The following is a 14,572-nucleotide window of genomic DNA, read 5'->3' on the forward strand; positions in this document are numbered from 1 at the left end:
GGCTGGGTGACAGAGGTATCAGCATGGGTGACAGACGTATCAACATGGGTGACAGAGGTGTCAGCAATGGGTGACAGAGGTGTCAGCAAGGGTGACAGAGGTGTCAGCATGGGTGGCAGAGGTGTCATCATGGGTGACAGAGGTGTCGGCAAGAGTGACAGAGGCGTAGGCTGGGTGACAGACGTATCAGCATGGGTGACAGAGGTATCAGCAAGGGTGACAGAGGCATTGGCTGGGTGACAGAGGTGTCAGCATGGGTGACAGAGGTGTCAGCATGGGTGACAGAGGTGTCAGCAATGGGTGACAGAGGTGTCAGCAAGGGTGACAGAGGTGTCAGCATGGGTGACAGAGGTGTCGGCTGGGTGACAGAGGTGTCAGCATGGGTGACAGAGGTGTCGTCAAGAGTGACAGAGGCATAGTCTGGGTGACATCGGTATCAGCATGGGTGACAGAGGTGCAGCATGGGTGACAGAGGTGTCGTCAAGAGTGACAGAGGCATAGGCTGGGTGACAGAGGCATAGGCTGGGTGACAGAGGTGTCAGCATGGGTGACAGAGGTGTCAGCATGGGTGACAGAGGTGTCAGCATGGGTGACAGAGCTGTCAGCAAGGGTGACAGAGGTGTCAGCAAGGGTGACAGATGTGTCAGCATGGGTGACAGAGGTGTCAGCATGGGTGACAGAGGTGTCAGCATGGGTGACAGAGGTGTCAGCATGGGTGACAGAGGTGTCAGCAATGGGTGACAGAGGTATCAGCATGGGTGACAGAGGTGTCAGCATGGGTGACAGAGGTGTCAGCATGGGTGACAGAGGTGTCAGCATGGGTGACAGAGCTGTCAGCAAGGGTGACAGAGGTATCAGCATGGTTGACAGAGGTATCAGCATGGGTGACAGGGGTGTCAGCATGGGTGACAGAGCTGTCAGCAAGGGTGACAGAGGTGTCAGCAAGGGTGACAGATGTGTCAGCATGGGTGACAGAGGTGTCAGCATGGGTGACAGAGGTGTCAGCAAGGGTGACAGATGTGTCAGCATGGGTGACAGAGGTGTCAGCAGGGGTGACAGAAGTATCAGCATGGGTAACAGAGGTGTCAGCATGGGTGACAGAGGTGTCAGCAAGGGTGACAGAGGTATCAGCATGGGTGACAGAGGTATCAGCATGGGTGACAGAGGTGTCGGCTGGGTGACAGAGGTATCAGCATTGGTGACAGAGGTATCAGCATGGGCGACAGAGGTATCAGCATGGGTGACAGAGGTATCAGCATGGGTGACAGAGGTATCAGCATGGGTGACAGAGGTATCAGCATGGGTGACAGAGGTATCAGCATGGGTTACAGAGGTCTCAGCATGGGTGACAGAAGTGTCAGCATGGGTGACAGTAGTGTCAGCATGGGTGACAGAAGTGTCAGCATGGGTGACAGAAGTGTCAGCATGGGTTACAGAGGTGTCAGCATGGGTGACAGAAGTATCAGCATGGGTTACAGAGGTGTCAGCATGGGTGACAGAAGTGTCAGCATGGGTGACAGAAGTGTCAGCATGGGTGACAGAAGTGTCAGCATGGGTGACAGAAGTGTCAGCATGGGTTACAGAGGTGTCAGCATGGGTGACAGAAGTGTCAGCATGGGTGACAGAGGTGTCAGCATGGGTGACAGAAGTAACAGCATGGGTGACAGATGTGTCAGCATGGGTGACAGAGGTATCAGCATGGCTGACAGAGGTGTCAGCAAGAGTGACAGAGGCGTAGGCTGGGTGACAGACGTATCAGCATGGGTGACAGAGGTGTCGGCTGAGTGACAGAGGTGTCAGCATGGGTGACAGAAGTGTCGGCAAGAGTGACAGAGGTGTCGGCTGGATGACAGAGGTGTCAGCTTGGGTGACAGAGGTGTCAGCAATGGGTGACAGAGGTGTCGGCCGGATGACAGAGGTGTCAGCTTGGGTGACAGAGGTATCAGCATGGGTGACAGAGGTATCAGCATGGGTGACAGAGGTGTCAGCATGGGTGACAGAGGTATCAGCATGGGTGACAGAGGTGTCAGCATGGGTGACAGAGGTGTCAGCATGGGTGACAGAGGTGTCAGCAAGGGTGACAGAGGTGTCAGCATGGGTGACAGAGGTGTCAAGAGTGACAGAGGCGTAGCCTGGGTGACATCGGTATCAGCATGGGTGACAGAGGTGTCAGCATGGGTGACAGAGGTATCAGCATGGGTGACAGACGTATCAGCATGGGTGACAGAGGTATCAGCATGGGTGACAGAGGTGTAATTTATGGGTAACAGAGGTATCAGCATGGGTGACAGAGGTAGCAGCATGGGTGAAAGAGGTGTCGGCTGGATGACAGAGGTGTCAGCTTGGGTGACAGAGGTGTCAGCATGGGTGGCAGAGGTGTCGGCAAGAGTGACAGAGGCGTAGGCTGGGTGACAGACGTATCAGCATGGGTGACAGAGGTGTCAGCATGGGTGACAGAGGTATCAGCATGGGTGACAGACGTATCAGCATGGGTGACAGAGGTATCAGCATGGGTGACAGAGGTGTAATTTATGGGTAACAGAGGTATCAGCATGGGTGACAGAGGTAGCAGCATGGGTGAAAGAGGTGTCGGCTGGATGACAGAGGTGTCAGCTTGGGTGACAGAGGTGTCAGCATGGGTGACAGAGGTATCAGCAAGGGTGACAGAGGTATCAGCAAGGGTGACAGAGGCATTGGCTGGGTGACAGAGGTGTCAACATGGGTGACAGAGGTGTCAGCATGGGTGACAGAGGTGTCAGCATGGGTGACAGAGGTGTCAGCATGGGTGACAGAGGTGTCAGCATGGGTGACAGAGGTGTCAGCAATGGGTGACAGAGGTGTCCGCAAGGGTGACAGAGGTGTCAGCATGGGTGACAGAGGTGTCGGCTGGGTGACAGAGGTATCAGCATGGGTGACAGACGTATCAGCATGGGTGACAGAGGTGTCAGCAATGGGTGACAGAGGTGTCAGCAAGGGTGACAGAGGTGTCAGCATGGGTGGCAGAGGTGTCATCATGGGTGACAGAGGTGTCGGCAAGAGTGACAGAGGCGTAGGCTGGGTGACAGACGTATCAGCATGGGTGACAGAGGTATCAGCAAGGGTGACAGAGGCATTGGCTGGGTGACAGAGGTGTCAGCATGGGTGACAGAGGTGTCAGCATGGGTGACAGAGGTGTCAGCAATGGGTGACAGAGGTGTCAGCAAGGGTGACAGAGGTGTCAGCATGGGTGACAGAGGTGTCGGCTGGGTGACAGAGGTGTCAGCATGGGTGACAGAGGTGTCGTCAAGAGTGACAGAGGCATAGTCTGGGTGACATCGGTATCAGCATGGGTGACAGAGGTGCAGCATGGGTGACAGAGGTGTCGGCTGGGTGACAGAGGTATCAGCATTGGTGACAGAGGTATCAGCATGGGTGACAGAGGTATCAGCATGGGTGACAGAGGTATCAGCATGGGTGACAGAGGTATCAGCATGGGTGACAGAGGTATCAGCATGGGTGACAGAGGTGTCATTTATGGGTGACAGAGGTATCAGCATGGGTGACAGAGGTATCAGCATGGGTGACAGAGGTGTCATTTATGGGTGACAGAGGTATCAGCATGGGTGACAGAAGTGTCAGCATGGGTGACAGTAGTGTCAGCATGGGTGACAGAAGTGTCAGCATGGGTGACAGAAGTGTCAGCATGGGTTACAGAGGTGTCAGCATGGGTGACAGAAGTATCAGCATGGGTTACAGAGGTGTCAGCATGGGTGACAGAAGTGTCAGCATGGGTGACAGAAGTGTCAGCATGGGTGACAGAAGTGTCAGCATGGGTGACAGAAGTGTCAGCATGGGTGACAGAAGTGTCAGCATGGGTTACAGAAGTGTCAGCATGGGTGACAGAAGTGTCAGCATGGGTGACAGAGGTGTCAGCATGGGTGACAGAAGTAACAGCATGGGTGACAGATGTGTCAGCATGGGTGACAGAGGTATCAGCATGGCTGACAGAGGTGTCAGCAAGAGTGACAGAGGCGTAGGCTGGGTGACAGACGTATCAGCATGGGTGACAGAGGTGTCGGCTGAGTGACAGAGGTGTCAGCATGGGTGACAGAAGTGTCGGCAAGAGTGACAGAGGTGTCGGCTGGATGACAGAGGTGTCAGCTTGGGTGACAGAGGTGTCAGCAATGGGTGACAGAGGTGTCGGCCGGATGACAGAGGTGTCAGCTTGGGTGACAGAGGTATCAGCATGGGTGACAGAGGTATCAGCATGGGTGACAGAGGTGTCAGCATGGGTGACAGAGGTATCAGCATGGGTGACAGAGGTGTCAGCATGGGTGACAGAGGTGTCAGCATGGGTGACAGAGGTGTCAGCAAGGGTGACAGAGGTGTCAGCATGGGTGACAGAGGTGTCAAGAGTGACAGAGGCGTAGCCTGGGTGACATCGGTATCAGCATGGGTGACAGAGGTGTCAGCATGGGTGACAGAGGTATCAGCATGGGTGACAGACGTATCAGCATGGGTGACAGAGGTATCAGCATGGGTGACAGAGGTGTAATTTATGGGTAACAGAGGTATCAGCATGGGTGACAGAGGTAGCAGCATGGGTGAAAGAGGTGTCGGCTGGATGACAGAGGTGTCAGCTTGGGTGACAGAGGTGTCAGCATGGGTGGCAGAGGTGTCGGCAAGAGTGACAGAGGCGTAGGCTGGGTGACAGACGTATCAGCATGGGTGACAGAGGTGTCAGCATGGGTGACAGAGGTATCAGCATGGGGGACAGACGTATCAGCATGGGTGACAGAGGTATCAGCATGGGTGACAGAGGTGTAATTTATGGGTAACAGAGGTATCAGCATGGGTGACAGAGGTAGCAGCATGGGTGAAAGAGGTGTCGGCTGGATGACAGAGGTGTCAGCTTGGGTGACAGAGGTGTCAGCATGGGTGACAGAGGTATCAGCAAGGGTGACAGAGGTATCAGCAAGGGTGACAGAGGCATTGGCTGGGTGACAGAGGTGTCAACATGGGTGACAGAGGTGTCAGCATGGGTGACAGAGGTGTCAGCATGGGTGACAGAGGTGTCAGCATGGGTGACAGAGGTGTCAGCATGGGTGACAGAGGTGTCAGCAATGGGTGACAGAGGTGTCGGCTGGGTGACAGAGGTATCAGCATGGGTGACAGACGTATCAGCATGGGTGACAGAGGTGTCAGCAATGGGTGACAGAGGTGTCAGCAAGGGTGACAGAGGTGTCAGCATGGGTGGCAGAGGTGTCATCATGGGTGACAGAGGTGTCGGCAAGAGTGACAGAGGCGTAGGCTGGGTGACAGACGTATCAGCATGGGTGACAGAGGTATCAGCAAGGGTGACAGAGGCATTGGCTGGGTGACAGAGGTGTCAGCATGGGTGACAGAGGTGTCAGCATGGGTGACAGAGGTGTCAGCAATGGGTGACAGAGGTGTCAGCAAGGGTGACAGAGGTGTCAGCATGGGTGACAGAGGTGTCGGCTGGGTGACAGAGGTGTCAGCATGGGTGACAGAGGTGTCGTCAAGAGTGACAGAGGCATAGTCTGGGTGACATCGGTATCAGCATGGGTGACAGAGGTGCAGCATGGGTGACAGAGGTGTCGTCAAGAGTGACAGAGGCATAGGCTGGGTGACAGAGGCATAGGCTGGGTGACAGAGGTATCAGCATGGTTGACAGAGGTATCAGCATGGGTGACAGGGGTGTCAGCATGGGTGACAGAGCTGTCAGCAAGGGTGACAGAGGTGTCAGCAAGGGTGACAGATGTGTCAGCATGGGTGACAGAGGTGTCAGCATGGGTGACAGAGGTGTCAGCATGGGTGACAGAGGTGTCAGCATGGGTGACAGAGGTGTCAGCAATGGGTGACAGAGGTATCAGCATGGGTGACAGAGGTGTCAGCATGGGTGACAGAGGTGTCAGCATGGGTGACAGAGGTGTCAGCATGGGTGACAGAGCTGTCAGCAAGGGTGACAGAGGTATCAGCATGGTTGACAGAGGTATCAGCATGGGTGACAGGGGTGTCAGCATGGGTGACAGAGCTGTCAGCAAGGGTGACAGAGGTGTCAGCAAGGGTGACAGATGTGTCAGCATGGGTGACAGAGGTGTCAGCATGGGTGACAGAGGTGTCAGCAAGGGTGACAGATGTGTCAGCATGGGTGACAGAGGTGTCAGCATGGGTGACAGCGGTGTCAGCATGGGTGACAGAGGTGTCAGCATGGGTGACAGAGGTGTCAGCAATGGGTGACAGAGGTATCAGCATGGGTGACAGAGGTGTCAGCATGGGTGACAGAGGTGTCAGCAAGGGTGACAGAGGTGTCAGCATGGGTGACAGAGGTGTCGGCTGGGTGACAGAGGTGTCAGCATGGGTGACAGAGGTGTCGTCAAGAGTGACAGAGGCGTAGGCTGGGTGACAGAGGTATCAGCATGGTTGACAGAGGTATCATCATGGGTGACAGAGGTATCAGCATGGGTAACAGAGGTATCAGCATGGGTGACAGAGGTGTCAGCAAGGGTGACAGAGGTGTCAGCAAGGGTGACAGAAGTGTCGGCTGGATGACAGAGGTGTCAGCTTGGGTGACAGAGGTATCAGCATGGGTGACAGAAGTAACAGCATGGGTGACAGAGGTATCAGCGTTGGTGACAGAGGTATCAGCATGGGTGACAGAGGTATCAGCATGGGTGACAGAGGTATAAGCATGGTTGACAGAGGTATCAGCATGGTTGACAGAGTTATCAGCATGGGTGACAGAGGTGTCGGCTGGATGACAGAGGTGTCAGCTTGGGTGACAGGGGTATCAGCATGGGTGACAGAGGTATCAGCATGGGTGACAGAGGTGTAATTTATGGGTGACAGAGGTATCAGCATGGGTGACAGAGGTAGCAGCATGGGTGACCGAGGTATCAGCATGGGTGACCGAGGTATCAGCATGGGTGACCGAGGTATCAGCATGGGTGACAGAAGTATCAGCATGGGTGACAGAGGTGTCAGCATGGGTGACAGAGGTGTCGGCAAGAGTGACAGAGGTATCAGCAAGGGTGACAGAGGCATTGGCTGGGTGACAGAGGTGTCGGCTGGATGACAGACGTGTCAGCATGGGTGACAGAGGTGTCAGCATGGGTGACAGAGGTATCAACATGGTTGACAGAGGTATCAGCATGGGTGACAGAGGTGTCGGCTGGATGACAGAGGTGTCAGCTTGGGTGACAGAGGTGTCAGCTTGGGTGACAGAGGTGTCAGCAATGGGTGACAGAGGTATCAGCATGGGTGACAGAGGTGTCGGCCGGATGACAGAGGTGTCAGCTTGGGTGAGAGAGGTGTCAGCAATGTGTGACAGAGGTGTCAGCATGGGTGGCAGAGGTGTTGGCTGGGTGACAGAGGTATCAGCATGGTTGACAGAGGTGTCAGCATGGGTGACAGAGGTGTCAGCATGGGTGACAGAGGTGTCAGCAAGGGTGACAGAGGTGTCGGCTGGATGACAGAGGTGTCAGCTTGGGTGACAGAGGTGTCAGCATGGGTGACGAGGTGTTGGCTGGGTGACAGCGGTGTCAGCTTGGGTGACCGAGGTGTCAGCTTGGGTGATAGAGGTGTTGGCTGGGTGACAGAGGTGTTTCCACATAACATACGTGTGTGTGTGTGTGTGTGTGTGTGTGTGTGTGTGTGTGTGTGTGTGTGTGTGTGTGTGTGTGTGTGTGTGTGTGTGTGTGTGTCGTTTCCACCTCTGTCAAACCATGCTGACACGCAGTCCTCCCAGGACACAAAGTATCTACCTCCTCTTCGGTAAGGGATCACGGTTCATGGACCAAGCTTTTTAACTTTTTCAGAGTTTTATTCCAAAGGCTCTATTCAGGATCGTCACTGAACCCCGGATTGCCTCCAGTTATAGTTCATTTGTGGTAATATTCCCGGGGATGATTTTTTAAATCTCAGTGAGGTTCTTCATCATTCCTGTTGCCCCAATTATCACTTGTACAATTTCGATGGTCTTCAGCTTCCAAGATCTCTTGACCTCATTTTTGAGGTCCTGGTATTTCGTCATTTTCTTGATTTTTGCGTTGTTTCGGCCAAAATCGCTGGGTACTGATATCTCAATCATTAATGCTGTCTTTTCATTTTGTTCCTGAGCACAATATCCGGACGCAATGCTTTGTTTTCCATGCTCGATGGAATCATCAGTTTGTACGTGAGCATGTCGTCATCATTTTCAATGATTGCCCTTGGTTCGTGTTTCCATACGTTTTTTAGTACTGGTATGTTTAAATTTTTGCAGCTATGCCAATGAATCACTTTGCATACTTTGTTGTGTCATTGTGTGTAAAGTTGTTCTGATAGCTTTTTGCATCCCGAGAGCAGTTGACTAGTACTTTCTGTTTCTGTCTTGCAGAATCTACACTTGTAGGTCTGGCTCAATCCCACCATATTTTTAAATCCACTTGTGTGGTGTCCTTTATCTTGGGCATTTATTATGATTCGTTCACCATCCCTGTTGAGCTGACCTCTTCTTCGCCATTCCAATGAGCCTTCGTTGTCTATCCCCACTCTGTCCAATTCTTTTTGTATTTTCCTGCTCTTTTGTCATTCTCCCAGTAGGTGTATATATCTTGCTATTTCTTTTTATATACTTATTTTGTCTTTTTTGCAATTGTTGGGGAAGTATTTGTTGCTGTTTCATGTTCCTTTGCGGCATCTTTGCGGCATTTCCTTTGCGGCATTATCCTTTACTTGCAAGGTGAGTTAGGGATACTTTTTCAGGTTTGTTGTGTTCATGTTTGTTGACAAATTGCATCCAATAGTCTCTTGATTATTTCACTTACTCAGCTAGTCCGACACTCGTCGCTCTGTGCACCTGGTTAAGCTCCATCAGGCCGCTCCCTCCCTCTTGTCTTGACAGGTACATTCTCAGGATGCACTGGTTTTTGTAAAACATTTTGTGGATGGTAAGGAGTTTTCTTGTTTTGTTGTCTAACTTGTTGATTTCTGATTGTGGCCAGTTTATTATTCCACAGCTATATTGGAACGCTGGTACTGCGAGCTGGTTTATGGCTTTGATTTTGTTTCTTGGGGAGCGGTATGCTTTCAGGATCAGCTTCGTACATAGTAACGGAGGTATTCTTTGGCGATTGTTTTGCGCATTTGTTTGTGACATATTTGGTGGCCCTCTTCTACCCCAAGGTAATTGTATAATGCTTCGTTTTCTAAAAGCTGTATTGTTGTTTCAAGGTCAATTTTTATGTTGTCTGTATTTTTTGGTGCACCTTGTACAAATGTGCACTTGGCGCACATGTCTAGTCCAAATTCCATTTGAATGTCCTTGAAACTGTTTTACTAGTTTTAGTTGTTCTGTCAATTTTTTGACATTTAGCGAGAAGAGCTACAAATCATCCATGTGTATAGTACATGTATCACCTTTCCTATTTCTTTGGATGTTCGTGTGTTGTGTGTGTGTGTGTGTGTGTGTGTGTGTGTGTGTGTGTGTGTGTGTGTGTGTGTGTGTGTGTGTGTGTGTGTGTGTGTGTGTGTGTCAGACAATAATGGTGAATCAGATGGTGATAATAATGGTCACTTCTGAAATTACTTCCTCCTACTCGCTTCTCTTTGCCCCTCCTTCCTTGTTTGTTTTTCTCAGTCCCCTCCCACTCCCCCTGTGTATATGTAACATGTAGATAACTCTTGAATTGTTCCCCTCACTGCGCTTCAAACAGCTTGTTTGTTTGTTTTTAGCAACGAGGTGACTCCACAAGAAGTTACTTCACAAACTCCAGGAATTGCTGTTATAGACGTGCCTCCCTCGTTTAATAATCTTCCCAGTTATGAGGAGATAATGGAAAATGAGAAGCAGCACAATGATCTTCCACCACCATACCCTGCGACCGAGGTACATACTGGACCATTCTATAATATTATCCTAAGTTGATATTTGGGCAAATATGCATAAAATCTCCAGAATATTTATTGGTAACTGTCTTACATGTTCTATAAATATTGCTTTCCATGACATCTGTGTGACAACATTGCGAATGTTGCTGAATTTAAATCAACACGCAGCAGTTTGAAATGAACAATCCTTTGCAAAGATTGCAAAGCCTTGCTACTCCTTTTGAAAGGTTAACCTCCAATTCCATCATATAGCAACAAGGGAAGGCCATTGTGTAACTGTACAATGACAATTTTATCCTGTAAATATAAATATAAAATACCCTCAGAACCATAGTGGGCTATCGTCCTTTTGAGGGTTTGGGGTGGTGGCAATTACAGAAAATAGGTTTGTTTAAAATCAAATAAGTCTAAACTTGTGAGCAATTGAAATCAAACAACATTGTTGAGAATTATTGTTGAGAATGATTATTGTTATTTTTGAGAACTATTATTGTTCCAGGTGTTTTTCAGCCAAACATTCCCCATTAAAATTTGAGTTTCCCCCATTTACCACCAGACATGCACCATTTACCTCCAAACATGCCGTATTTAAATTCTCCCTTTCCTGTGCCTGAAGCGCATCAGCTTGGGTCTCACACTCTTCTATTCCCAATGTTAATTCCCCCCCTTTTGATTCAAATTCTGCCACCCATGGCTTCTCCTGTGCCCCACGTTCATTCTTTTGTTCTGCCTTTCATTCACTCGCCCAACCATCAATTCTGTCACTCATTCCTCCCATACGTTTCCCATTTTTATTAACATCCCCTTTTATTCCCCTCATATTACCCTCTATTCCATCGATTTTGTCACTCATTCCCTTCATATCTCCCCTCATATTATTTTCCAATCGTTCCTCCATTCCCCTCAATTAATTTTCCATGGCCTCGAAAGACATCGGACCCGTCTCCTGGCTCAATCGCTCTGAAGCGGGGGAGGTTCCACTACTATTCTCAAAACCACCTATCTCCAGCTCAATTCCATAGTCTCCGGAATCCCCAACCCGCTCGGCCATCTCACTCGCTTCCGCCATTCGTGGTGAGAAAGCAGTACTCCCGCCCGCGTATTTTTACCTCAGAAAATAAAATAAAAAATATTTTAAATTGTTTGAAAACGCGATGTTGTGCCTCGTACACCAATAAACTACAAAATTTGGGCACCCCGGTACTACGATTACCTCCCCCTCGACAAGAGAAAGACAATCGTTTAAAAATAAATTTTGATTACGAAAGCTGAGGGCAATTTGCCCTCAACGGGTGTCGAACTCGCAACCCTCGAACATAAAATGTCAGTCGAGTCAAAAACGCAAACCTGACACCATTACACCATTTGTCGCGTTCCTCGGTGATTAAAATCATCCAAGGGAACGGATTGCCGAACAAGCTTTAACTCCGAGGCGTTGAGTCAATATATAGCGGAGAATACGCTTGGGGGCAAGTGGTGGAGAAGCCGGAGCGCTTACGTTCGCGGATCCCACCGGCAGTCTTCACCCTGCAATACAGTCACGTGAAAAAGTAAGTACACCCCATGTAAAGTTTTGACTTTTTCAACATATTTCAACATACAGCTATTTTATCTTCATTTCAACAATATTGTTAGATAAAGGTGATATAATATAACAAATATCATGAAACATTTACATTTTGTAGTCCATTGTATAATTTAAATAAATATAAATGCAAATTTCGCATGTGGAAAAAGTAAGTACACCCCTATATTTATCACTACTTCAAATACCTAAAATTAGAATCAGGTGCAACAGCTCAGGTGCAAATGATTAGAACATCGAAAGAGAGGATCTTGGAGGAACCTGTCTTATTTAAACCTCAGACATTTAGTTTGGTTTGCTCTTTGTTGTTGAATTGTGTGGCGTCACCATGCCTAGATCAAAAGAGCTCTCTGAGGCCTTCAGAAAGAAGGTTATAGATGCCTACGAGTCTGGGAAGGGATTTTAAAAGATCTCCAAACAATTTGAAATCAATCATTCGACTGTCCGGAAGATCATCTACAAGTGGAGAAGATTCCAAACAACTGCCAACTTGTTCAGGCCAGGCCGCCCCAGCAAGTTCAGCCCGAGAGCAGACCGCAAGATGCTGAAAGAAGTCTCTAAGAACCCCAGAATGTTATCACGGGACCTACAGGTAGCTCTTGCCACTGTTGATGTCAAAGTGCACGAGTCTACCATTAGAAAGAGGCTGCACAAATTTGATCTACATGGGAAGTGTGCCAGGAGGAAACCTTTGCTGTCCAGAAAGAACTGGCCAATGAACACCAAGGCAAAGACCAGCACTTCTGGAACAATGTGCTCTGGACAGATGAGTCAAAGGTAGAGCTATTTGGCCACAATACCAGAAGACATGTTTGGCGAAAACCAAAGACAGCATTTGACCACAAGAACCTGATACCAACTGTAAAGCATGGTCATGGAAATATTATGGTTTGGGGCAGCCTTGCTGCATCAGGGCCTGGGCAGCTCACCATCATAGAATCCACTATGAATTCTTCATTGTACCAGAGGGTGCTTGAGGATAATGTGAGGCCATATGTCAGAAAGTTGAAGCTCAACCGAAGGTGGACCTTGCAACATGACAATGACCCAAAACATACCAGTAAATCGACCAAGCAATGGCTGAAAAGAAAGAAATGGAGGGTTCTGGAATGGCCAAGTCAAAGCCTGGATCTAAATCCCATCAAGATGTTGTAGGGGGATTTGAAATGAGCTGTGCATGCAAGAAACCCCTCAAACATCACACAGCTGAAAGAATTCTGCATGGAGGAGTGGGCACAAATTTCTCCCAGTCGATGTCAGAGACTGGTAGACAGTTATAAGAAACGCCAATGTTGTTTCTGCCAAAGGGGGCAATACCACCTATTAGTGCCAAGGGTGTACTTAGTTTTTCCACATGCGAAATTTGCATTTATGTTTATTTAAATTATACAATGGACTACAAAATGTAAATGTTTCATGATATTTGTTATATTATATCACCTTTATCTATCAATATTGTTGAAATGAAGATCAAATAGCTGTATGTTGAAATATGTTGAAAAAGTCAAATCTTTACATCGGGTGTACTTACTTTTTCACGTGACTGTAATTGATGCGAGCTGACTCAGGATTTACAGTACAAAAATAAATGCCGGCTTTATTAAAAGAAATGCTGGTAATACAAAATAGTGCATGGTAAATAAAATCCTAAATTGGGACGTCCCCACACACAGATCCAAATACAGACGAAAATGAAAAATAATTGAAAATAAATGTGTTATTTATGGCACTTATCTCCAATCGCTGGTGTATCTCGTCAAGAAACATCAACGATCATCTGAGGCCTTGGCGGGGAAAATGCACTCGTTCGCGCGGTCTAGGCCTCACCGCGCGTTCGCTCACTCTTGACCTCGTTGCGCTGCATCGAGCAGGCAGCGTTGTCCACTCGTCGTTCTTGCTTGGAAACCTGCGGTTCTCAGTCCATGGCTCTTCCTCCTCATGACCACCAGCAAGATGTCAGCATACGGCCGCCCACAATGAAGCCTCCCGCGTAAGAGAGCAAAGCGCAACCGTCCACTATGGATCCAGGATCAGCAGCTCAAGGAAGATAGACGAGGAGAAGCAAGAGCAGAAAATGTTGGTCGACGACCATCTGCTATGGCATCCAGAACGAGAAAAAGATGTCTGCTGCTCCAACTATATTGTACCCATGGCTCTGACGTCATCTTGCCACGTCTCCGCTCCGACACTATCAACAAGTTCCATCTTACCAGTTCTTCCCGTCAATCAAACCCTCAACCAATCACTGCTCTTTGGGCGTGTCTCCACGACCATGCCTGTCCTGTACGCTTACCAAGTCGGGGTTGTCAGCGGTAGTGCTTGATGCATGGTTTCCGGTGGTTTTTATTAAGTAGTGTGGTTGAATGCATGATTTCTGGACAGGTGTCTAGTGCGGTGTCATAAGGAACAGAGGAATAAATTACAGAGGCAACGACACACAGGGGATTAATTTACCCATAATCCCTCGCTAAATAACAAGCCCCACCCTTCATGATGGGGACGAAGATACAAGCTTACCCGACATCTAGTCTACATGAATTTCCCTACTTATGGTACATCAAGGTTTGTTGATCTTCACGACAGTCGGAGCACACTCATCTATACACTTTACCTGGTCTACAGTATCAGTACCCAACACAAACATAACAATACATATACTGTATGTGCATATACTGTATACAGTTGTGGCCAAAAATATTGGCACCCTTGCACTTTTTTCAAATAATGCACCAATTCTTCCAGAAAATTGTTGAAATTAAAAAATATTTTGGTATCCACATATGTATTTCTTTAGTTTGCAGTGGAACAAAACAAAAAAGCTGAAAAAGTTACAAAATCCTAGCTTATTCCACACAGAAATCCTAAAATGGCCTGGACAATATTATTGGCATCTTTCAGAAGATGTAAGAAATAGGTAGATTTCAAGCAGATGATTCTGCTTTACTTTGGAATTGATCACAACTGTGGTGAGTTGCAGGTGCCTGCACTATAAAAATCACTCATTCAACCAGTTTGAATGGAGAAAAGGAGGCATTCTGCTGTTTTGTGTCACTGTGTGCACCATAATGAGCATGGAGAAAAGAAAAAAAAACAGAGAATTGGCTGAGGCGGTCAGAC

At 48.7% G+C, this 14,572-nt stretch overlaps 1 protein-coding gene across 1 annotated transcript in view; it reads left to right on the forward strand.

Moving 5' to 3' along the window:
* LOC144889199 (uncharacterized) overlaps positions 1-14,572 on the forward strand; it is a 35,502-nt gene that overhangs the window by 11,819 nt on the left and 9,111 nt on the right. The window contains exons 3-4 of the mRNA XM_078769199.1: positions 8,885-8,930; positions 9,715-9,868. Of these exons, the coding sequence (XP_078625325.1) occupies positions 8,885-8,930; positions 9,715-9,725 (57 nt within the window). The 3' untranslated portion in view covers positions 9,726-9,868. The remainder of the gene's footprint in view (positions 1-8,884; positions 8,931-9,714; positions 9,869-14,572) is intronic.

This window comes from Myxine glutinosa, unplaced genomic scaffold (genome assembly GCF_964187855.1).
Source record: "Myxine glutinosa unplaced genomic scaffold, kmMyxGlut1.1 SCAFFOLD_1671, whole genome shotgun sequence".
NCBI classification, from domain to species: domain Eukaryota; kingdom Metazoa; phylum Chordata; class Myxini; order Myxiniformes; family Myxinidae; genus Myxine; species Myxine glutinosa.